Source organism: Neophocaena asiaeorientalis, unplaced genomic scaffold, assembly GCF_003031525.2.
Source record: "Neophocaena asiaeorientalis asiaeorientalis breed wild unplaced genomic scaffold, Neophocaena_asiaeorientalis_V1.1 scaffold438, whole genome shotgun sequence".
NCBI lineage: Eukaryota > Metazoa > Chordata > Mammalia > Artiodactyla > Phocoenidae > Neophocaena > Neophocaena asiaeorientalis.
In genome coordinates this window covers 368370-392213 of record NW_020173491.1, presented here as the reverse complement: position 1 = coordinate 392213, position 23844 = coordinate 368370, and the positions used below count along the sequence as shown (strand labels likewise).

The 23844-nt window shown below is 37.1% G+C and overlaps 1 protein-coding gene across 1 annotated transcript in view; it reads right to left on the bottom strand.

Annotated features, from left to right (window-relative positions):
* Positions 1-23844, bottom strand: part of LONP2 (lon peptidase 2, peroxisomal) — a 98535-nt gene that overhangs the window by 18245 nt on the left and 56446 nt on the right. Inside the window, exons 9-11 of the mRNA XM_024747473.1 lie at positions 21533-21683; positions 19550-19676; positions 15671-15804 (exon numbers count right to left, since the gene is read on the bottom strand). Of these exons, the coding sequence (XP_024603241.1) occupies positions 15671-15804; positions 19550-19676; positions 21533-21683 (412 nt within the window). The remainder of the gene's footprint in view (positions 1-15670; positions 15805-19549; positions 19677-21532; positions 21684-23844) is intronic.

The window sequence follows — 23844 nt, the reverse complement described above, 5'->3', positions numbered from 1 at the left end:
CTATTGTAAATACGCAACATTAGGAACATGATTATGTAAACTGTGGTACAGCCACACATCTAATAAAATACTACACAGTCACTAAAACTGTTTCCTAAGTGTTTTTTAAGTGATGCGAGAAAATCCTTTTGAAACAACATCAAACGGAGGAAAGGGGGGGAGTATAAAATTTCATGTGCCATGATTTTTACCAATATGATATAAATGTATATATGAGGACGAATGAAATGATATAGTCTAAAATTTTAACACAAGCTATTCCCTGAGTTTATGAGGTTAAGATTACATGACGAGATAGTCAATAAATAATAGTCTCCAATCCTGGCTCTGGCTTCCTGATTGGCCTTGAAAAAAGTTACTTTACCTCTTTGTATCTGGTTTTCCAATCAGTAAAATCATAATAATTATAGTAACCCTCAGAGTTGCTGGGAGAATTTGATAATGCTGAAAGCCTTACTATGCATAAATGAGGAAATGAATTATGTAGTTAGAGTAGTATTTAATACAGACTTCTAAGACTCACATGTCTTACTCCATAGCCCCTTTCACTAGAAGAAAACAAAATGCCCTCTGCACCCCAATCCCACCCAGGGCTCCACAGACAGGGCTTTGACCACAAACACACAACTGCTGGGAATCGCATAAATATATTTAAGAAAAAGAAAAAGATACCAAGACTCAAGACTCTGCCCCATGTTTCTCAACGGTATTATCAGCCCGTTCTGAGTCTAATTCAGGACACAGCCAGGGTGGTCAGGGCATAGCCAAGGATCTTAACGGCATGAAGGTAGCAGATAAGCAAATAGCACCAGAGGCAGAACCTGCAAGGCACTTGCTCTGCCAGCATGACAAATGTGGACCTTGGCAAAGCAGGGATGAAACTCGGGGGGTACTCCCCAAGGGCCAAACCAGGCTCTATAGCTGATGTTGCCACAGCTATGACAAAAGGATATTCTATAGCTACAAACTCCTCAGGGGAAGGGTCTGGCTTTCCCAAAGCAGCTGTCACACGAGGACATGATCACGTGATCTTTTCCAGCCACTTTTCCTCTGTCAGAAGAACATGATTTACATGAAAGCAGGCCCAAGAGCCAAAGAATCACTGTGGGAAGCCGGAAGAAAGGAAAATCCTAAGAAGGGAGGACAGGAGGAAGAACAGAGGGGTGTAATACCTCAGGAAACTCCAGTAGCTTTCTTGTTTAAAAAAAACATTTCTTACCTTTTGAACAAATCTTGCAGCAGATGGTGTCTTTGGGCAGGTGATCCAACAAAGGGAAAGTAGCAGAGGCCAGGAACAGGGTACTGACACCAAACAACTATTCCGCAGAATGTGGCAGAAACAAAAATCTCCCCAACCACAAACAGCCCCAGGTTATCTATAATCATCTTTACTCAGGACAGAACTTTTTAGGTATCACTTATTACTCTCTATATTCTACTTGACTTGAAGCATATGCTACACTCTCTAGACCACTCTCATGAGTTCAAAAGCTACATTCCGTGGTACTGCCATAAAAGGAACCCCTTCTTCTAGATTATTAAAGACGTGTACATCTTCACGAATAACAGTTTCTTTTTTAACTCCTTCGGGGTAGGTTTGGAGGAGAGGATAGGGTGTACAATACTGTTAACTGCAGCCAGCAATCAAATAACAGGGCCCAGAAACAGGGGGTTAATTCTCCAAAGGAACAAGTATCAATACTACCTGTTCCTGTCATACTAATACAATGTCCCTGAGAACGTCTCAGATCTCATTCTAAGGCTTTAGCAGAATTCAGGTAGCATCAGAAATTCAAGAATAGGATGGAACCACGATATATAAAAATATAAGAGCTAGGCAGAAAGTAAGAAATCTGGTCCAATCTTTCATTTTATACTCAAGGAAACTTGAGACCCAGGAAGGTGAAGCAAATCGCCTGATGTCCACAGCAAATCACAGACAGTCTCAGGGTTCTGGACACCTGGCTAAGGGGACGTTTTGTCCCACCTAAAGTCCAGTCTAGAAAAGCTGCCTGTAGCTCAGAAGTTCCTTGACAAGGCAGCTAGGTGGTAAATTTAGAGATTAGATTATTTTTTTCCTGACTGAAAAGAATCAACACATCTGGCATTACATACACGGATTCCCTTCTATGACTGCTGTCAGAAAAAACTGTGCAAGACTTGGAAATGAGCAAAACATAGATTACTGGGTATGCTGTCCAGTGTGCCCTTCCAGGCTGTCTGTGTCTCAGTGCCTTTCAGCTATTTTCCTGTAAGCTGTAGGAAACTAATAGTAATACAAGTGATTCTTGTCCACAGAAATGAAAATGAATTTTGTCCTCTCCCTTTCCCAAGAAGCTGGTTTTGCAAATTAATTTCAGCATTCCTCATTGCCTATATAGATGTCTGCTTTCTGAATTCTCCGTGGAACCAGATCTTACTGGTTCTCTCATTAATTAATGAGTTCATTAAAATCTTTAACACATGTTCATTTTATACCTGTATAGTAGTGATGATTTTGCCATTAAAAATTATTATCCTTTAATACTGAACAAAAACACTGTTTCTAAAAAGTGACAAATTCTCCCAGTAGCCAACTCTTAACCACTACGAGTAGCTGAAATGTTTAGATTAAAAAGCTTTAGGGCCTCAGACAGATATCCAAATTGCTTTAGATACAAAAGCATGAAACTTCCCATTTTCAGTATTCCTGATTTTGGGTAGATCCTCAGAAATATCCAGGTGAGGTACAACAGATGCTCCTTATTTCCAAGAGGCCTTGGAGTCAGATAGCCTGGGTTTGTGGTCCATCTCTTACAAGCTTGTATGATTTGGGGAAATTTCCTTAACCTCTTTTTTTTGGTAACTCTTTTTATTATGGTAAAATACATATAATATTGATCATTTTAGCCATTTGAATTGTACAATTCAGTGGCATTAAATATATTCACAATGTTGTTGTAACCTTCACCGCTATCTATACTGGACTCTCAACCACTGCGCCACCAGGGAAGCCCCCGAAACTTTTTTTAATCATCTCAGTATAAACTCTGAACCCATTAAATAGTAACCTCCCATTCTCTCACCCCCACAGCCTCTGGTAACCTCTATTTTACTTTTATATCTCAATGAATTTGCCTATTCTAGCTACCCCATATTAAGTGGAATTATATTTGTCCTTCAGTGTCTGGCTTATTTCACTTAAGCATAACGTTTTCTAAGTCCAGCCATGTTGTGGTATATATATCAAAATTTTATTCCTTTTTATGGCTGAATAATATTCCACTGTATGCAGACACCACAGTTTGTTTATCCATTCATCCTTTGATGTACACTTTGGTTGTTTCCATCTTTTGGCTACTGTGAATAATGCTGCCATGAACACTGCTATTGTCTGAGCTCCTGCTTTGAACTCTTTTGGATATATACCTAGAAGTAGAATTGCTTGGTTACATGGTAGTTCTACATTTAAGTTTCTGAAGAACTGATGGACTGTTTTCCACAGCAGCTGCACCATTTTACACACCCACCAGCAGTGCACGAGGGTTTCAATTTCTCCACATCTTCACCAATGCGAGGCTTTTTATTTTCCACTTTATTTTATTACAGCCATCATACTAGGTGTGAAGTAATATCTCATTGCAGTTTTCATTTGCATTTATCTAATGACTAACAATGGTAAGCATCCTTCCATGTACTTATGGGCCATTTGTCCATCTTCTTTGGAACAAGTGTCCGTTCAAGTCCTTTATTTTTGAACTGGGCTGTTTTCTGTTGGTTGAGTTATAGGAGTTCTTTATACATTCTGGATATCAATCTCTTATCAGACATTTGATTTGCAAATATTTCCTCCTATTCTATAGGTTGTTTTTTCTTACTTTCTTGACTGTGTCTTTTGATGCACTAAAGTTTTTAATTTTGATGAAGTCCAATTTATCTATTTTTTCTTTTGTTATACCTGTGCTTTTGGTGTCATATTCATGAAGCCATTGCCAAATGTAATGTCATGAAGATTTTCCCCAAACCTCTTATGCCAGGAGTTTTATAATTTTAGCTCTTATGTTTAGGTCATTGATCAATTTTTAGTTAACTTTGGTATATATAATAAGGTAAAGGTCCAAATTCATCCTTTTGCATGTGAATATCCAGTTTTCCCAGCAATCATTTGTTGAAAAGACTTTCCTTTCCCCACTGGTCTAGGCATCCTTATTAAAAATCAACTGACCATATATGTGACCCTTTATTTCTGTACCCTCTATTCTATCCCATTGGTCTGTATGTCTGTCCTCATGCCAGTACCATACCAGCTAATTACTGTAGCTTTGTAGAAAGTTCAAACTCGGGACATGTGGGCCCTCCATTTTGTTCTTTTTAAAGATTGTTTTGGCTATTTGGAGCCCACTGCAATTCCACATGAGCTTGAGGATCGGCTTTTCCATTTCTCTGAAAAAGGATATTGAAGTTTTGGAAGAGACTGCATTGAATCTGTAGATCTTAACAATGTTAAGTCTTCCTATCCATGAACCAGGATATCCTTCCATTTACTTAGATCTTTAAAAATTTGTTTCCAGCAGTGTTTTGTAGTTTTCAGCACACAAGTCTTTCACCTCCTTGGTGAGATTTATTCTTAAGTATTTAAGTCTTTCAGATGTTCATTGTAAATGGAACTGCCTTCTTAATTTCATTTTCGGACTGTTCATTTCCCTAATCTCTTTAAGCTCCATTTCCTCATACGAAAAGAGAAAAATGGTACCTACACTTCAAATAGTTGTTATAAGGATAATGGATATAGGATATATAGGAATAATGAAAGCATAGTATAGCTACTGAGGTTAGACTTGGAGCTGTTCGGCCTAGATTAAAATCTTGACTGACATTTACAACCTGTGAACCTTGGGGAAGTTACTGAATCTTCTGTGCCTTAATTTTCTCATCTGTAAAATGGGCCTAAAAACAATACCTATCTTACAGGGTCATTAAAGGATTAAATGAGTAAATACAAGTAAAATGCTTAGGACAGAGTCTAGCAAATAACAGGAACTTTATAATGACAATTAGCCTTCCTGCCTGGACTACGACGTAGTCTTCTAATTTGGTTTCTCTACCTAGTTTCCTACTATCCCTTTTATTCACTACTTGTAAATCAATCTTTCTAAATCACTACTCTAATTACATCATTTCCAGACTTAAAATCTTTACTAGTTTCTCATTACAAATTAAGCAAATTCTTAACTTCTAAGAGGTGCATCCAAGATCTACCACCATATAGTATCAAATTACCTTTTTAATCATAGTTCCCACTGGAATCCCTTTTAAACTGAAGGAGTAACCACCACCCAGGAAACAACTAACATTTATGCAGCAAAATCTTGGATAAGAAACTGCGCCCTAGATTCCCTATTTGTAAAATGTCAGACTAGATGAACTCTAATCTTACCATACCAATTTATCACAGTGCCTTATACAATAGAGGTATTGAATTATGGTCTGCTGAATTAAGTTGAATTTGGCTACTGCGTTGTTTTTTTTTTTTCATTTTATTGGAGTACAGTTGATTTACAATGTTGTGTTAGTTCTAGGTGTACAGCATAGTGACTGGCTATTGCATTCTTAAATCTTTTTTTTTTTTTTTTTTTGCAGTACGCGGGCCTCTTACTGTTGTGGCCTCTCCTGCTGCGGAGCACAGGCTCCAGATGCACAGGCTCAGCGGCCATGGCTCACGGGCCCAGCCGCTCTGCGGCATGTGGGATCTTCCCGGACCGGGACACGAACCTGTGTCCCCTGCATCGGCAGGCGGACTCTCAACCACTGTGCCACCAGGGAAGCCCTTGCATTCTTAAATCTTAATAACATCCATGGACAAATGACAAATCACCGAAACACTTAATCATTACTTTGATTTGCCAAGAAACTATCAGGTCTTTAATACTGGCTTTGTCAAGTAAATATAAAGATTTTTAATAAATGAAAATTAAGTATGTGACAAAATTAGTACCGAATGATTAAAATTTCTTCTTGAAAGTTGAATCCAATCACATTGGGCTCCTGCATCTTGAAGAAGCAGCAAAATGAAACTTACAGATTGGTTGAACTATATTTGTGTGCAGGGCGTAGGACGTGTATTACTAGGTATATTAACAGGTAGTTGGCAGAGAGGTCGTGTATGAACCAATGAATGGGAATACTGTTTACATCTCAATTCCTCAGCATACATGGGTATGCAAACATGGATCCAGACCCCATTTAGGCATGAAGAGAGATTTGTATGGCTGCAGTTATAAAACGACTTTTTAAAAAAAAAAAACCAAGTCTACTTTACAAATTTAGATGAGATGCTGAGATTATAAGTGGCTTTGTTATTTCTTACAAGATAATAGAAGTATGTGGCTCAAAGCTAAATTGACTATAGATAAAAAGCATTTGAGAGCCTTCTCTTAGGAAAGCAGAAAGGGGAAAACAAAATATCTAAAAACAAATCAGAGAAACCTGAATATTTTCAACTATATAATTTGTCTGTCAGTTTCAGGTTAATCTTTTCCAAAAAACCATCTTCCCAGCCAGAGGAAGTGTGCTACACGCAACTGAGATTCAAGTTACTGACCCTGGCTGCCAAAGCATTTGTGCCTGCATATTTTCAATCTGTTTTTCTTTCTTTCTTTTTCTTTTTTTTTTTTTTTAAATGAACTAGTTGTAATGGGGAAATCTGTGGGTCAAATGCCCAGAAAAACCTTCATGCTAACAATAAAATATTTTAAGTCCTTTCTGCCAATATTTTCTTTATTATTTTGGGGACGATAATACAACCTTAACATTATCAAATACATTTTCTTTCAAGTTTTACCTACTAAACATTTCTATATAATAACTGTTGAGATATAGATGGACATTAGGATTGTGAACCATTTCTCAATTTTAGTAATAGTTATCTATTCATAAAAATAAAGAACATCAAAAAAGGTATCTGGAAAACATTTTTTTTCTATCTATTTACCTATTCAGATCAATTCTAAGATGTAAATAAAAGACCATTTTATCTCGATTTACTAAAAGCAACTTTTAAAAGCTACAATATTTATAATAAATAAAATGAAGCCTTCAATGATCAAGTCAATGCCTCTACAGCACTTTAAAAACCATCATTTATCCCACATCTAAAAATTATTTGTTTATATATCTATCTCCCCCAGTGGACTACATACTTGTTAGAAGTTCTCTTTCATCTCCTTCCCAGAATCCGATCTAGAACCCGGCATACCATAAGTATTCAGTGACTGTTAGCTGACTCACTTACTGAATAAATTAGTATTATACAAAGGTCCAAAACATAGGACCCTAACTTTATACCAGACAAGAGAGCTTGTACCGTCTCCCAGGGGTTTTTTTTGCATTAATAAATCTCATTTCCTGTGTTAGAGATCCAGAAAATAGTCTTGGAGAATTACTTGGATTAGCAGTTAAGATGCAGACACCATCTGTAGTGGTTTTTTTTTTTTTTGGTAGTATTTTTTAAAAGTATTGTTTTACTATCTTGTAACTTAAGGCTGGTTTTGATAATACATGTCAATGACACCCAAAGGCCACTGTATCTTCCTATATAATTCATTAAATGGAACAATGACTTTTTAATTTTTAGACAATATTTGATTTTCCTGTTTCCAAATAGAGTTTAAATAACAAACGTTTGTCTCCTATCTTACGTAAGTAGGATTTTTCCTTTATTACAGCTTCCTTCCAGTCTACATAGGCAAACAAATCTCTTAAACCAGGCCAGTACTGAAGAGGGAACAATCAGTAAATCAGCATAAATGTAAGAACAGAATATCTTCATGATACCGGCAATAGATACCAATATAACACTTTCATCTCAAATTTGAACACCACTTGATTTTAGATGTATGGACACAACATGCTGCCTAATATCCCTACAAATGCAAAGGATTTAGCATAGAAAGTCTTAAGCTAAATTTAATTAGATCTTGGTTTGCAAAATCCAATTAGCTGTAACAGAACCCTACAAACCCCCAAAGCTTTAGAATCAGCAAGCCAGGTAGGTGCCCTGGTACTAAAACTCTCTGAAGTCCATATTCCTTAACAGTTAACCTTAGTTGTTCCTTTGACTATTAGAAAACTTTATTTGTCCCGAGTCACTAATACAATCAAAGGAAAGATAAGCATGAACAGATGAAGCAAGACTTTAAATACTAAAAATGCAAAATGAATCAAAACTTGTTAGCCCTATCTGTGCAACCTGGGTCTTTAATAAGAACTCAGCTTAAGTTTGATGGATGGATACTCAACAGCACAAACTTAAATGCTGGCTTAGAAAAATCCTTCTGATAATAAAGCGTCTTAGATTGTGATGACTACTGAACTGCTACAAGCCTTTTAAATCAGTAAATTCTGTAAGGATGTGCAGAAATTCTCAAAGGATGTGCAAAAAATTCTCAATTAAAATTCTCAAATTTAAATTCGGCCCCCATAACAACACTAAAACTGTGGCTCGTCACACTGTATTCAAAGACCTCTTAACATCAGACGTAGGCGTTTCTTCAGAAACTAAAAATCTGACTTCTGAGTATTATTATAACAATTTAAAATAAACAGCCCAAGCATCTGGTCTGTGGTTTTTGGGTTCAGAGGCAAACATACAAATTACTCTCTCTTTTTTGTTCTAACTCTAGCCAGAAAGGAAGATATGGGATTTGGGTTAAAATGTTTGAGGATTTTTATATGTAACTGGAACCAAGTAATAAGAAACGACTCAATTAGCCTCACTTTATTAAAAACAGCTAACAAAGTTTTTATGTCCTCAAACAAAACAAAACAAACAAGAACAATATCAACAAAATCCACATTAAAAGCTGACAAGTAAAGGTTGCTTCCGTTGTTACTAAAGAATCATTCATTTGCTTGTGGGTCTTATTAAGCTTTTCTCCCCTGAAGGTCCAGCCAACAGAGTTATACAGCTATTCTTAACTGTTCCTGCAGCACAGAAATTTCCACTCTCTGTTAACAACCCAAACCACAGGTCTTCTTTAAAACCCTAAACAAACTATTTCAATCTTCAGGAATGGGGGTTGTATTAATAGAAACGAAATGTATAATAACCTTCTTTAAAATAAGTAAAAAAAAAAAAAATCTGTGAGAGCCAGCCTTCAAGATGGTCCCCAATGATCCCTACTCCCATGGAGTGCCATCTCTCACAGGGTTGGTCTGTATGACGAACGGAATGTGGCAGAAGTGAGGATTATAAAAGCCTGCAGCTTCTGTCTTGGGCTCTCTGTTTCTCCCTTTTGCACAGCACACTCTCTGGGGAAGCCAACAGCCGTGTCCTGAGCCTAGAAAGAGGCCTAAGTGGCGAGAACCTCAACATCTGGCCAACAGTCAGCAAGGAACCCATGTTGCTATGAAATATTGTGATTTTAAGAAGTGTTTCTCATCTGTATCTGCCCATCATCCAGGCTCACAGCTCCCAAAGCCTTTAGAATATCCTAAGTGTTGACAGTGATAAAGCTGTCTTTTGTTATGTGAATGAGGTGACTTTTAGGGGCACCTAGGATGGGTGCTGGTTGCCAGGAGATTAGAGGGTTGAAACTTTCTGTCCCACCCACTGGTACCTGGGGAGGGGGGAAGGGTCTGAGGTTGAATCAGTCGCCACTGGCCAACAATCTAGTCAATCATGACCAAGTAACAAAGTCTCCATAAAACCCCCAAAGGACAGCTTTTTGGTCCATTTTTGGAGAGCTTCCCTGTGCCAGGGTGCCAGGCCCCAGGCTCCACGACGACGTGGTCTCCTTTGTTCCGAACCTCACCCTATGTAGCTGATTCGTATCCTTTAATATCCTTTTATAATAAATTGGTAATCTAGTGGGTAAAGGGGGGCATCTCCTGAGTTTGGTGACACGTTCTAGCAAATTAAGCCCAAGGAGGGGGTCGTGGGAAACTCCAATTTGAGCCAGTCAGTCCAAAGTACAGGGAATGACCCTAGTGTATGACCTGCCTCTAGTGGAGGGCAGTCTTGTGAGACTGAGTCCTTTGCCTGTGGAATCGGATGCTGTCTCTAGGTAGGTGTCAGAATTGAGTTGAATTCTTAGACACCCAGCTGGCATCCCAGAATTGCTTGTTGGTGTGGGGAAGCCTCCACATACACAGTGGAATTGGGTGGGTCTCGGAACCCTTTTCAGCTAACAGCCATATCAGTGAGACTGGAGGCAGATCCGCCCTGAGCTGAACCTCCAGTTGGCTGACAGCTTGACCAGAACCTCACAACTACCCAGCTAAACTGCTCCTGGATCCCTGACCCACAGACACAGTGAGATGATAAACGCTTGCTAACTGATTTACTAAGTTTTGGGGTAATTTGTTACACAGCATTGAATAATGTAAAATCCAATAGCTAAAGGGACAGATCCTGCAACAGTTAGAAGACTGTTCCAAGAAGTCAAAGACAAAAGAATTTAGCAAAAAGTTACACAAAGCTCAGAGGTTACTTCCTGAAAACATTATATATAGTATTTTCCATTAATATAAGAAATTCATGACATTAGACAAGAGAATGGATATGCTTCAGATTTGGCAATGACTGTAGGAAAAAACAAAAGAGCTGAAAGGATCAAAACCACTTGTTTCTCCTGCAGGAACAGCTTCCTGTTTTCGTTACAAAGGATTCATGCTTAAAATAACCATCGTAAAGCATGCCGAGGGTCTGAGAAGTCAATGGCAGGAAGCCACAACAAAGAGCCCTGAATGCAGCCCGACAGAAGATGATTCCTCCGGAGAAAAGGACCCAAGAAAGGCTAAGGAAAAGCTACCCTAGCAAATGAGTGGGATGTAAAGTGAGGAAGGCCCATCAGAATGCGGCTCTCCTCTCAGCATCTGCCCCCCGCCCCGCTCCAGCAATGAGCAGACTTGCTAAAGTGGCAGGCAGGATACCTCTCCTCCAGCCGGCATACTCTTGCTGACAGCCAAGAGTGTGGTGACCCACGAAAATTAAGCTAATGAAGGAGGAGAATAGTGCTGTAAACTTTGAATATTTTATTTTGATGCATTTTTAACTGTGAAGTCTGGAAAGGATACACCAAAAATTAAGGATATTATATCAGCCTGTTTCCACTACATTAGGTTGATTTCACTGTCCTACATAAGGCAAACATATCAGAGAAACAATACATGTCGAAATGCAATTCAGTCAAACTGGGACCCAGACTGAACTAGAGAAACTCCTAGAGTTAGACTTGTGGTCTAGCCAGCCCAATGTTTTGTGGCCAGTGGGGGCCCAGGGCATCTATCATGAGAGGATAGGCATGTTTTCACTGACATCAAATCCTAATGCTTGTGATTCATACCACCCAACCACTTAGCCCTTTTTCCAATCTACAGCTTCTGTTTTCTTATGGACTGGGAAGTAGACAGCTAAGTTTATAATGATGTGTCTGTTAACAGAGTCAAATAGGCAAGGCTTAGTGTTTATTGGGGAATTCTGTGAAGGGACTTATGAATCAAATCAGGGTCAAACCAGACAGCTGCTGAGAATCCTACTCAACTAAGATTTTATAATAGTCAATCAAGTCACCCAAAGGTACGAAACTAAGGCTACAGAGACTGGTAATTCTTCATAGGCATTTTTTCTACCTCCTTTGTCTATCGTCACTATTTCTATTCAACACCTTCCTGGAGGTCCCTGCTAGTTCATTAGGAAAGAACCGAAATAAAAGGTATAATGATCAGAAAGGAAAAAGTAAAAACTGACATTATTTGCATTTGTGATAACTGATGGTATATGTAGAAAATCCAGAAGAGTCTACAGTAAGAATTAATAAGTCAATTTGGCAAGTTTGCTGGATACAAGTCAATGTAGTATTCCCATATACTAGCAACCAAAAAAACTAGAAAATTAAAAATACTATTTATAATGATACACACACATAACACACACATACAAGGATCAATTAACTAGGAATATATTCAATATCTAAAGAAAAATATGCAAAAGCTCACCACTGAAAACTATTAAAACACTTAAAAACATTTATTAAGACAAATAAATGAAGCTAGTCATGAACTTGAAGACTTGATATCAAATTGTCAATCCTCCCCAAACTAATTTACAGATTCAACGCAATCACAATCAAAATATCAGAAGGTGTTATTTATTTATTTACTTATTTATTGGTAGAGATTGACAAGCTGATTCTAAAATTAACACAGATATTTGACGGACCTACAATAGCCAAGGCAATCCTGGAGAAAAACAAACCTGGAGGATTTACACTACCAGGTATCAAGACTAAATGAGATGCAGTCATTCTTGAAACTGTGTTTGATGCTGCCACTGGAAATTTCATCCGAAGTACCCACCCCCACTTACCATAAGTCAGCTAGTTTAATTCATTTTTCCTTTAAGTGTTTATCTAAGATCTCCATAACATAACCACATACATATTGCTTTAAGTGACATTTAAAAGGCTTATTCATAATAACATCTAACACACTTCATGAATAACTGCTAAACCCGTTAATTTTGTCTCTTTTTTTCCTAAGCAATTTTTCAGGTGACTTCGATGAGAACAGTTAAGAAACTAACATCTTGAGGTACATTAAGTTTAATGTAGCTTCTCCAATGAATACCGTATTTTTCAAAAATAACTGAGAGTGCTCCATATTCTGAGAAACTTTATAAAGATTGGTTATAAAGTGAATCTTTCTTTGCTGAGGATAATTTTTGATGAAAATATCTCACTAGATATTAACTGGACATATATGGTACATGAGTGACTGAACAAATGGACATATGCCTAACGCTTTAGAGAGAAACATCCAAATCTGCAAAACTGAATACATGGAACATGTGTGTCCTTGGCTAAAGGCAGGCAAAAGCAGAATAAAACTTTAGCCGCAAACTTTTATCTTTCAACCTAATATCCCAGAAAGGAAAAGGGCAATTCAGAACACACTAATAACATACAGAAAAACATAGGCAGTGCTGCTTTTATAAAATAATTCCCATACTTCATAGGGAAGTGACCGAAACCATAAATATTCCTCCTCTAACACAAATCAATTGGAAATCTCACCCGCCTTTTAAACTCTGTTATTTGTTCTGACAGTTAAGACCCCACAAACACAAAGACAACTGTTCACAGACCAGTATTTCTGGGCCTACTCCAGAAAGTTTGTTCGATATGCTGAGGTTTCTGCCTGTCTTTAAAGCTTGTGGCCTGAAATTACTTTTCTTCCTGGCAGCAACTCTAGGTCCAGCAATACTTTTAACATTAAAAATAGTTCCCTCACTGCATTACTTGAAATTTCTAAAACAACTTCTATTTTAGACTCTAATTTTATGTAATTCATTTCTTAATGAGCAACTTTCAGTTACTAAGCTAGCTGCATTTGAACTTTGTGGCATGAGAACCCAGTAGAGACTTTTTTTTTGTAGAAATTTTTCTCTTGGCTTGGTTGAGGTCGTAAACATCAATTCAGGATACCTTATAATTATTTTACTAAAATCTGGAGGAGAGTTACCTACATACTCCAGGGTATCTTACAATGTAAGACCCAGCTTGGAGTCCATGTATCTCTAATAAGAACTACAGTCAAAATCATCCTCTCAAGAGACACGTACTTGTCCTAATTATTTATTCATATGGGTGTCCTAGGTAATATCTTAACCACCCAAGTCTGCTTAACTATGTTATCTTTTACGATTTGTTCTGTGAATCATGGATTTAAAAAAAAAAACAAACCAAATAAATGTTACCATGAAACACTGGATGTTCTCACACGGTTCACGAGCTGAACAAGTTCCTGAGTATTTCTGGGTTACCTTTAAATAGCTAATGTGGTCACAGACGTTACTAGAAATATGCTAATGGATGTATATAAGCACTGTATAACTATGGAACGCTTCTCTTCACATCAAACCCCTCTGTATGTGTTATTATAAATTCCAAAATAAACTGTCTAAATCCTAAACACAATTTTCAAAATGTGTTAACCAGATAAACTCATTTCACTCTCTGCCCTTCTATTATATCACAGACAAGAACAAAAGGACACAGGCTCGGGTGCCAGAGGCCACAGCACGAAGGGAGTGTTCTAAGAATAAAAAGGGGAAACTCATGAGGATCTAGCCCATATATTTAGAAAGGGAAAAAAGATAAAAAAAAAAAACATTAGTTCTACACTGTCACTGTCAGCTACACCGAGTGACACAATTCTTAATAGGCTATCACTCACCTAGGGTACTTTTTAAAAATTCAGATTTCTGAAAATGGTGGTCTGAACATGTGTTTATCTTTAAACTTCCTCTCCAAATCCTATTAAAATGACAAGAAACAAACAAACAAAAAGAATAAACCCACAAGAACAAAAAGAGTAAGAAAGAAGAAAAGAGATGTTGACAACATTTTGGATAAGTGCAAGTAGATGGGCAAGAAGTAATAAACACTTAGCAGGCTAGGAAATGTGGAAACTTTAATGTCTGTGAGGGTGGGGGTGCGGTGGTTATCCACAAAGGCTCAGGAATTTGAGGTACTCCTGAAAAGATGGGTGAGAAGTGGGACTAAAGACAACAAGTTTTTTAAGTCTCTGTAAGAAATAATTATGGGTTTAAGATCCCTCTCCTACTCCACATAACAAGGGCCACCCCCCCTCCCCAATTCAACAGAAGGTGGGAGGTTCACTCTCTGGAGAAATGAACCAGCGAGGTTCTAGGCACAGTGCGAGCAGGGGTGCAACACATGTGAGGAAGAGGAGGATTTGGGAAAGTCTACTCTTTGGATGATACTGCGGTTGAATGTACTGCGCTTAGCAACAGAAGGAGAAGCAGGGAAGATGTTTAACTGCATCTGTTCTGCTGAGCTTACCACAAATTATATGGTTTGTGATATGGTTCTTCAGCCATATTCATCAAAGTGCTTTCTAGAAAGACCTACGGAAATGGTAGAACATCTAATAAGTCTCTCTCCTATGAAAGAATAAAGAGATTCTCTACGACTCAAGTCATGTGTGTGAAAGCAAATTTTGGCAACTACGCAGCAGCATGGCCTGGGGCAAGAAGTTACGACACTTTAATTGGGCACCGAAGGAAATGTCCACATGTCATTAACTTGAGGAATAGACTCCTTCCCTTTTTTTCCTTGTCACCACCTCCACAATTCTTTTTCAAAGAAAAAATAGTTTAAATTACATCTTAAATGTGTATCTATCAAAGAAAATGTGTGAGAAAAACAAATATTACACATGAAGCTATTCCAGAGAACAAAGATCTGCCCTTGCAGTACCTGGACAGCTTGGATCTTTTTTTTTCTCTTTTCTTTTTTCTTTTTACTGTTGTAGCAACTTTCTATGCTATAAATATTGAATGACTTAACAATCTGGATCAGAAGGAAAAATGAGAACGCCAGAACCCAAACATAAAGTGTACCATCATTACAAAGTTGGAGAAAAAATATCCCTAAAGCATTAATACTAAGTATTATTCCTGCTAAAACTCTGTATTATTTGTAGAAAAGAATCCTCTTGATAAAATACATCAACCATTAAGTTTTACTTACTCAGTGGATGCATTTACCAGTGGAGAAATATGTGCCATTGCTCCAAGGACCACCCCACACTATCCCTCCACATCCAACTTTTTTTGCCATTTACCCCTAGCCACCAAGCCTGTAGGCACCAGATCAAAGTCACAGACCTTCTCCCTCAGCCACATCAGGACGGTCCAACCTGGCCTCTCTGTGCTGTCCCTCTGCCACCTTCACAGCAACAGCTCGGCAAATGGCCCCCAGCTTCCTGTCCAGAGAGCGAACCCCTGCCTCTCTGGTGTACCTGTCATCAAAGAAAAATATTTTATTTTTGGCTAAACACCACCTGTAAAAATAGAAGTCATGTGATTAACAACTATCCTAAAGGAAGTGTACATTTACAAGTTTATTACAGTTTCCTGAGTACTAACTGCCTCACCTTTAAAAATTCCTCTGTATTCTTATTTCTTAAATATTCAGAGTATTTCCAGCTACAACTTTTCCTTTTATATAGAATATCTTGGACCATTACGCTATACTTAAAAGTGAATTATTTTATTGGTTCTTCAATTTATAGCACCAAAGTAAATTTAGCAGCACATAAAACATGATTTACTCCTTGATGATATGTGTAAGTGCTTTCTTAAAATCTGTCGATTTAAGAAAATTCTGATAAATTTATTATACATGAAACATTGCTGAAAGAATCAGAAAAATAATTTTTTTTCCAAACTAAAGCAAAAATAATTGGAGACAGAAATCTAGTCTTTACCTGGAACTGTGCTAATTACCTCTATTTAGTGTCTTTTCATTGTAGAGACTTCTAAAGAAAGAAATATGCTAATGATGCAAGCATTGTGATATAGTGGAAAAGTTTCTAAATGTGGTTAAGCAGAGCTGTCTTAAAAAACATATATGTTAGACTCAAATTCCATAAGCCACTTCATCATCCTTTATACAGTACAATCATTTTTGGCCACCCAGCTCTGCATGAGTTTGAACGGACAGCATCAGCTAGAGAATGCAGTTTTATCTGAAAAACTGGATTTGATTAGGCAGCCAGACATATATTCAAGACTCTGGGGAAGCAGATTTTTTAAGTTCTGAGAAAGGACAAATAAAATTCTTGGCTAAACACTCTAAAGTAAAAACTAATTTCAATCAAAGGAATAGGAAGATAAAGGAATAAAGTCCATATTATACAAATGCATGTAATTTCAGTAAGAAAGAAAATAGGGAGGCACTTTAAAAATAAACAAACCAACATGTAAAAACAAAAACAAAAACCCAATGTAGCTTCCTAGACAACTATTTGATGAGCTCAGATGAAAGGGTTTGGACAAAAGATGAAAGAGAAGGGCCTGAAGATGCTTACAGAGGGATGGTCTGAACATGCAGAAATGGTACCAGGAAGTTCAGAATAAACTGGAGCTTGCCAAAAATAATAAGGACATCAACAACAAGGAAAAAAAACTTTTTTAGGTGTTTGGAACAATCGTGGGCTAGGAACTAATACAGACAGTATAATATTAACAGCGACTGGAGGAACGTAGACACAACTGCTGGTTTGGTTTAGTAATTTTAAACCAAAAATGGAAGAATCACCAATGTCAAATAAGAACTGGTTAATGTTTCCTAACCATGACTAGATGATCATGAAGATGCTAATTTTCAGAGGACATAAAACTAACGTACTGGATGATAAGATGAAAAAAAAATCAATTTGCTGCAATGGTAGCTGAAACTAACATGTATATTAAAATATACATAATTATAAACATCTACATCTGGGCTTTAAAAAATTCAACCCTATAAAGACGGAATTAGATAGACCAAGCGCAGCAGAAATTCAAAGAACTAAAGGTGTTGGGTAACTATATGTGCAATAGGCAAGAGGATAACCTAAAAAAGCTAAGAATCTCGGGCTTCCCTGGTGGCACAGTGGTTGAGAGTCCACCTGCCGATGCAGGGCACATGGGTTCGTGCCCCGGTCCGGGAAGATCCCACATGCCGCGGAGCAGCTGGGCCCGTGAGCCATGGCCGCTGAGCCTGCGCGTCCGGAGCCTGTGCTCCGCAACGGGAGAGGCCACAACAGTGAGAGGCCCACGTACCGCAAAAAAAAAAAAAAAAAAAGCTAAGAATCTTGAGACAGTCATAAAATAATACAGTCAGAATAAGAAAATCAGTGGTCTTCTTACACCGTGAACTGTTTAGGCTATGTCTGAAACACTGAGTTCTGCTCTGGGTATTTATTTTAAAAGAGACATTGACATCACAGAAATCTTTCAGAAGAAGACTGATCAGGAAGGTGAAAAGTCTTGAAAGTTGAAACTAACACACCATTGTAAAGCAATTATACTCTAATAAAGATGTAAAAAAAATTTAAAAAAAAAAAGAGAATAGGAATATTTAGCCTGAAGAAGAGAACATTTATGGGATGTGGACCTGACAGCATTTTTTTTTAATACCAGAAAGGCTGTACAAGGGAGGAATTAGATTCTAGGTGTACATATAGGGCAGAATGAGAAAACTATAGGGAGGTGAATATAAACTCTTTTATAGCAATTATATTTACTCACCAAGGAGTGGTCTGCAGCAAGCACTGTAACTCAAGCAGTCTAGTCACCCTGGGAGGTAAGGAGGGCTAGATGACTGCTAAGACCTCCTCCCCTCCTCCCAAACACTATGGGTCTATGACTACGACACAGGAAAAGATGAAAAACACATGAAAGATGAAAGCCTATGTCCTAAAAGTTGGGTAACTCACTAAATACCCAAAACTTGCCTGGAGTAGCAAATACCTGTCCTGTTTTTATAAAAATTAAAACTGCTCAGAGAAATTTCCTAATGTTCACAGCTTTTAATAGCTGATGTTTCGAGCTAACAAGTATATAAAAAAGAAATAATTCTCCAGGCAACAACTGGGAAATACAAATAGTGATTATTCTTCAAGTCATTAGTATTTAGCTCCAGATAAGCTATGAATGGATATTTTTCTCTATCACTCATATTTTACAGATGGGGAAGCTATCAAAAAGGTTAAGTGACTTGTTGAAAGTTACCCAAAGACATGAGAGGTATTATCTGGAATAATGATATTTTTGGAAGACTCTGGCGCAGAAATCACCTTCTTTATTTCCCCTGGCATTATCCACACAATAAATCACAAGTTAAGAAAAGGAACTCCTAGGTCAGATTGAGTCTTACTTGTTTCATAAGTAAATTTAAACAGACTTCCAAATAGACTTCCTTAAGAAGGCTGGCTTAGATCAAAAAGCAGCCTGACTGGCCAAACTCTAAGTCAAAGTTCAAAACAGAGGGAGACTTCACTTCTTTTGAAAAAACAGTGGTTACTGGGAACGGGCTGCATGAGGAGTCCTGGCAGCCTGACACAATTTGCCAGATGATGCAACAGACCTGCAATACTGAGCCAGGAAAACTGTGAGAGGCTATTGTAGATAGAAGTTCTCAACAGGATATATTTTCCATTCAAACATGCAATCTATAAATCAGACTCAGCAATACTCAACTCAGATAATTTATGTGCTGCTTGCCATGGGCTTAACCACTTGGTAGCTAACTTGGGAAAATACCTTCTCTGTTGTTCTGGTGTTAATTCTGAAGATGAAAACACTAAGGATTTTTTAAAAATCTCTCAAAGACAAGAAAAGAAAATCTGAATAACTTAAAACTGATGTCTGAAAGTACCATCTCACTCTCAGGAGAATTCAAGTTTCAAGATCCTGGGACATAAAAGGTGTCTCAATATTTTCCATGTTTTTAAATTTATCAAATTAATCCCTTATATTGCAACAGTGGAAAAGTTGAAATTATGGCTCAACTGAAGTCCTTAGTTATCTATGAAGATACTCTAAATGCCTTCCCTGTGAATTTCTGCCTAATACAGAGCCCTGTGTAAATCAATAGTTATGGAAATGCTTGCTGGGAATCTGCTGGAGAGAGAGAAATGGATGCTGTGAGTTGCCAGTGAAATAGGAATCTCGTTTTCAGATTTGAACATGACTGAAGCCTCAGGACGGCTGACTAACCTGGTGATGATGTCGAGAGTAGTAACCTGAGGGATCTGAATCTGCTGAGGAGTCAGCCCATGCTGTTCCAGTTGCTTTGGGATCAGGTGTCTGTGGGCAATCTCTATCTTTTCCTCTTGTGTATACCCTGGAAAAGAAGCGATTTTGCTTTGTGATTATTCACATTGCTTCCACAGTGCCATGCTTCATTAATAAATCCAACACAGATGCAATGGATCTTGGATTTAGAATGAATTTAAGTATGACTTCAACTAAGATTATAATCAGAATAAAGAAATTTAATCTCCAATCAATAATTGTTAAAATTTCCAACTTTTTCACAAACAAAATAAGCACTTACTAAGTAAGCACAGTGTTTGAAAAGTCTTCTGATTAATGATATATCTCTCAAAGAAGAGAAAAAAAATCTCAGTTTCATTAACTTAGAGATAATTACCTCCTTAACTCAAATGTGAGTTTTTATTATTTAATAGGAAAATAATATATCCCTTTTCTTTAGCATAGTTTGACACATAATTGAAAAAACTGACAGCAGCAACAACAGAGACCTCAATTAAGACTTCAAGGGAAGAGCTGCAAAGGAGCTATTTCCAGAACTCTGACTATAAACTTTAGCAACAAACAAAACAGAAACTAAGACTTCCCTATAAAAGTTTTATTCTCTACATGTTGGAATTATACATATAATTTATATATTTAAAAGACTTCGTGGTCTTATCTACTTAAAAGCCTCAACGAGTATAAATTTACTTTGTCTTTAAAACAAATGTCCCCCACAATAATTGCCCCTTTCCATTTAACAAGCAAAAATTAAAAAGATGAACTGACAAGGCATCTTTTGAGTAGAAAAAGGCAATTAAAAACATCAGAAATGCTAGAAGATAGGATAACCAAAAATGCAGAAGAAGGTGGCATCATATGTCCACCTCTGCAGCAGCTGCCCTGATTATTTCACTTCACGTTAGTATATCTTATGGATTTTGATTTGGAGTTTCCAGGCAACTGGATCCCATTACTTATTTTAAACTTGCTTGCACAAAGCAAGTTTAAAATTCTCCACCATATTTTAAAATTAAATACAGAGACCTGCAGTGTTCGCAGATAACTAAGAAATCCAATTATCATTTACTGGAGGGTGAAAATATATTTCAGTTTAATATGAAATATATATTTAGATTATACTCTATTTTTATTTTAAAAGATACCCACTGACATTTGATCTCTTCTAGGGAAAAATAATTCTGAGGAATTTAAATAAGGTGAAAACACTGGGATTTATTTAGTGTTAATAACTAAAGGACGTTTTTTTACACACTCCAGTGAAGGAGAAGACATGGTAAAAAAAAAAAAAAAAGTATATAACTACTTGGCAGATTCAACTATAAAGAAGAAGAATTTAAAAGCACTCTGTACTTTTATATAAAAATGAGGCCAGCTGTAATAAAGAGAAAGTTTTAGGACGTATTTCTTAACAAGAATAAATGATTACTTTCCAAGAGATGGTAAAAACTTCAAAATCTGATAGACAGGAAGCTACACTGGGAATGTAAAGACCTATTTTTGTGTTTTAGACACTGACTTTTAAAAAAAGAAATTATTTTTATCTATAATTTTAGAAATTGCTTCAAAGAAGAATATCTTGTTTTGCATAAAAATGATCATTCTTTTATGCTAAGTTAAAACTGAAAGTGTTATGCTGTATACAATGTACATACACTCTTGTCTGTCGTGGTTAAAACAAACAAAATTTTGCAAAATTTTGTAGACTTTGAATCTACAATATATAAAAGCTGGTTTATATGCCAGATTCCGAACTTCTGAAGATCATACACTGGCAAATCAACTTTTTACTCAAAACTCCACAGCTTGACCAGTTTTAAAGAGTTATGCTCAGAAAAGCAAGAAATAGCTTTTTATTGATCAAAATCATTATTTAACAATCATTATGTAACAAAATAATGATTTTGTTTACAAATCAAGTACCTGGCACCTGAATGATCTCCATTCTGTCCAACAAAGCAGGTGGAATAGTAGCAGTGGTGTTGGCAGTAGCTATAAAAAGAACTTGGGAAAGGTCAAAGGCCACATTTAGATAATGATCTGTGAAGTTATGGTTTTGTTCAGGATCCAACACCTGTGGGAGAACAATAAACATTTAAACAGATTCAGTAGTTCCAAAAGAAAGCTGTATAAATTAAAACATGATATTTCTGCTCAATACAGTTAGTTTGGGAAATATGGGGATAACACTAAAAACTAAAACTAAAATTTTTTGAACATATGTAAGCACAAAGAAGGAAAAATTAGCCATTCAAGCTGTTCTCAAATCTACTAATGACTCACTGTGTGGCCATAAATAAGTTATCAATCCTGCAGAACAAGTTTCCCTCTTGGTAACACACCCTCTCTTACCTGCTATGGGAATATTAAGTAAATCTGTACAGCATTTTGAAATTCTTAGGTAACTGGTAAAATAATAATTAGTATATTCCTCCTCAAACATTATCAGAAAGTCTTTAACAGGTTTTTTTTTCTTTTGGTTGCATCACGGCATGTGGGATCTTAAGTTCCCTGACCAGGGATCAAACCCACGCCCCCTGAACTGAAAGCACGGAGTCCTAACCACTGGACCGCCAGGAAATTCCCCTAACAGTTTTTTAAAAAGTAAAACCTTTCTGTTTATAATGAGCAAAATATTACTATCTCTTAAAAATATTTTAGTTGGATAAATGAGATAATTTACCAATTAGGTTCTTAAAACGTTGAACAATTGTATGTTAAGGAGAATATATCTTCTTAGATTACTGCTCAAATGCTCCAAGTCATAGGCACGCGCAGTGAAGAGGCCTACACTGGACTTAAAAGAAGGCAATGAGTGGCTTCCACATGTTCTAACCTTCAACATATTACCACTTTCACTTAGACTAGGTTAGTATAGATATAAATAGGGTTGACATGCACAGGCAAAAAGGAAGCAAAATGACTAAAATACTTACCACTCACAATTTTATTATATAACTATCTTTTTCTTGCTTCTGATTCCCTTTCTAAAGTTTTACTTGTTTTTAAATATATCCACAAGTTAATTCGAAGCCCTTTACTCTTGAAAACTCTTGAATGTTTAACTTTTGTTAAACATTCATTGTTATTGGCAACTCAGTGTGTATCTAGAATACAATTCCTAGAAAGTTCTACTATTCATATTTTCACAAGACTTAATAATGTTTAATGTTATAAAAATGTTACTTTCAAGTCATCAAAGACAATTCTAATCATGTTCAGCATAAATTGGTTAAGTGTAATATTACTGTCTACCAACTACCTGAAAACTGTTTATCTATGTATGGCAATCTTAGTTAAACCCACTGTCTAGTTAAATAAAAATCTGTCATTTAATGGCTATAATTAAATTTAATACATACATGTTAGATATGTTACTGTTAAAGTGAAGTAATTTTTTTTTCCCTTAAAATTTTAAGACACTGAGGTTTTGGGACATCCCTGGTGGTGCAGTGCTGAAGAATCTGCCTGCCAATGCAGGGGACACAGGTTCAAGCCCTGGTCCAGGAAGATCCCACAGGCCGTGGAGCAACTAAGCCCAGGGGCCACAACTACCGAGCGTGCACTCTAGAGCCCGTGAGCCACAACTACTGAGCCCGCATGCCACAACTACTGAAGCCCGTGCACCTAGAGACTGTGCCCTGCAACAAAAGAAGCCACCTCAATAAGAAGCCCACGCACCGCAACGAAGAGTAGCCCACGCTCGCCACAGCTAGAGAAAGCTTGTGGTGCACAGCAACAAAGACCCAATGCAGCCAAAAGTAAATAAATAAAAAATAAATGAATTCATAAAACAAAAGACACTGAGGTTTTAAAAAGTAGAAAAATTAATAAAGCAAGGTTCCTGAGTTATGACTGAGGTCTTTTAAAGTGTATTACAGGATACCTAGGTTATGAGGACAGAAAATCAGTGATGCTCAATTTGCCTACCTCCGTCTTTTGTTTAGGAAAATACAAAAAGATATGTAGAGTTTAAACAACATCAGAAATACTAATCATTAGTCTGCCAGATAAAAATCATTTCTAGGAACCACTACTCAGATGAAACCTTAAGGTAAACTGGTGAGTTCATGGAGGGACAAGAATTACAGTCAGAACTTTCTAGCCATCAAACCTCTACTTTTCCCCCAAACTTCAGTCAGGGCTTCCATGGCCTTCCAATTCATCCACATAAAAGAGCAGATTCCAAGAATGACCAGAGCTGTTTTTTCTCTTCTCCTGATTAAAAGGTATTT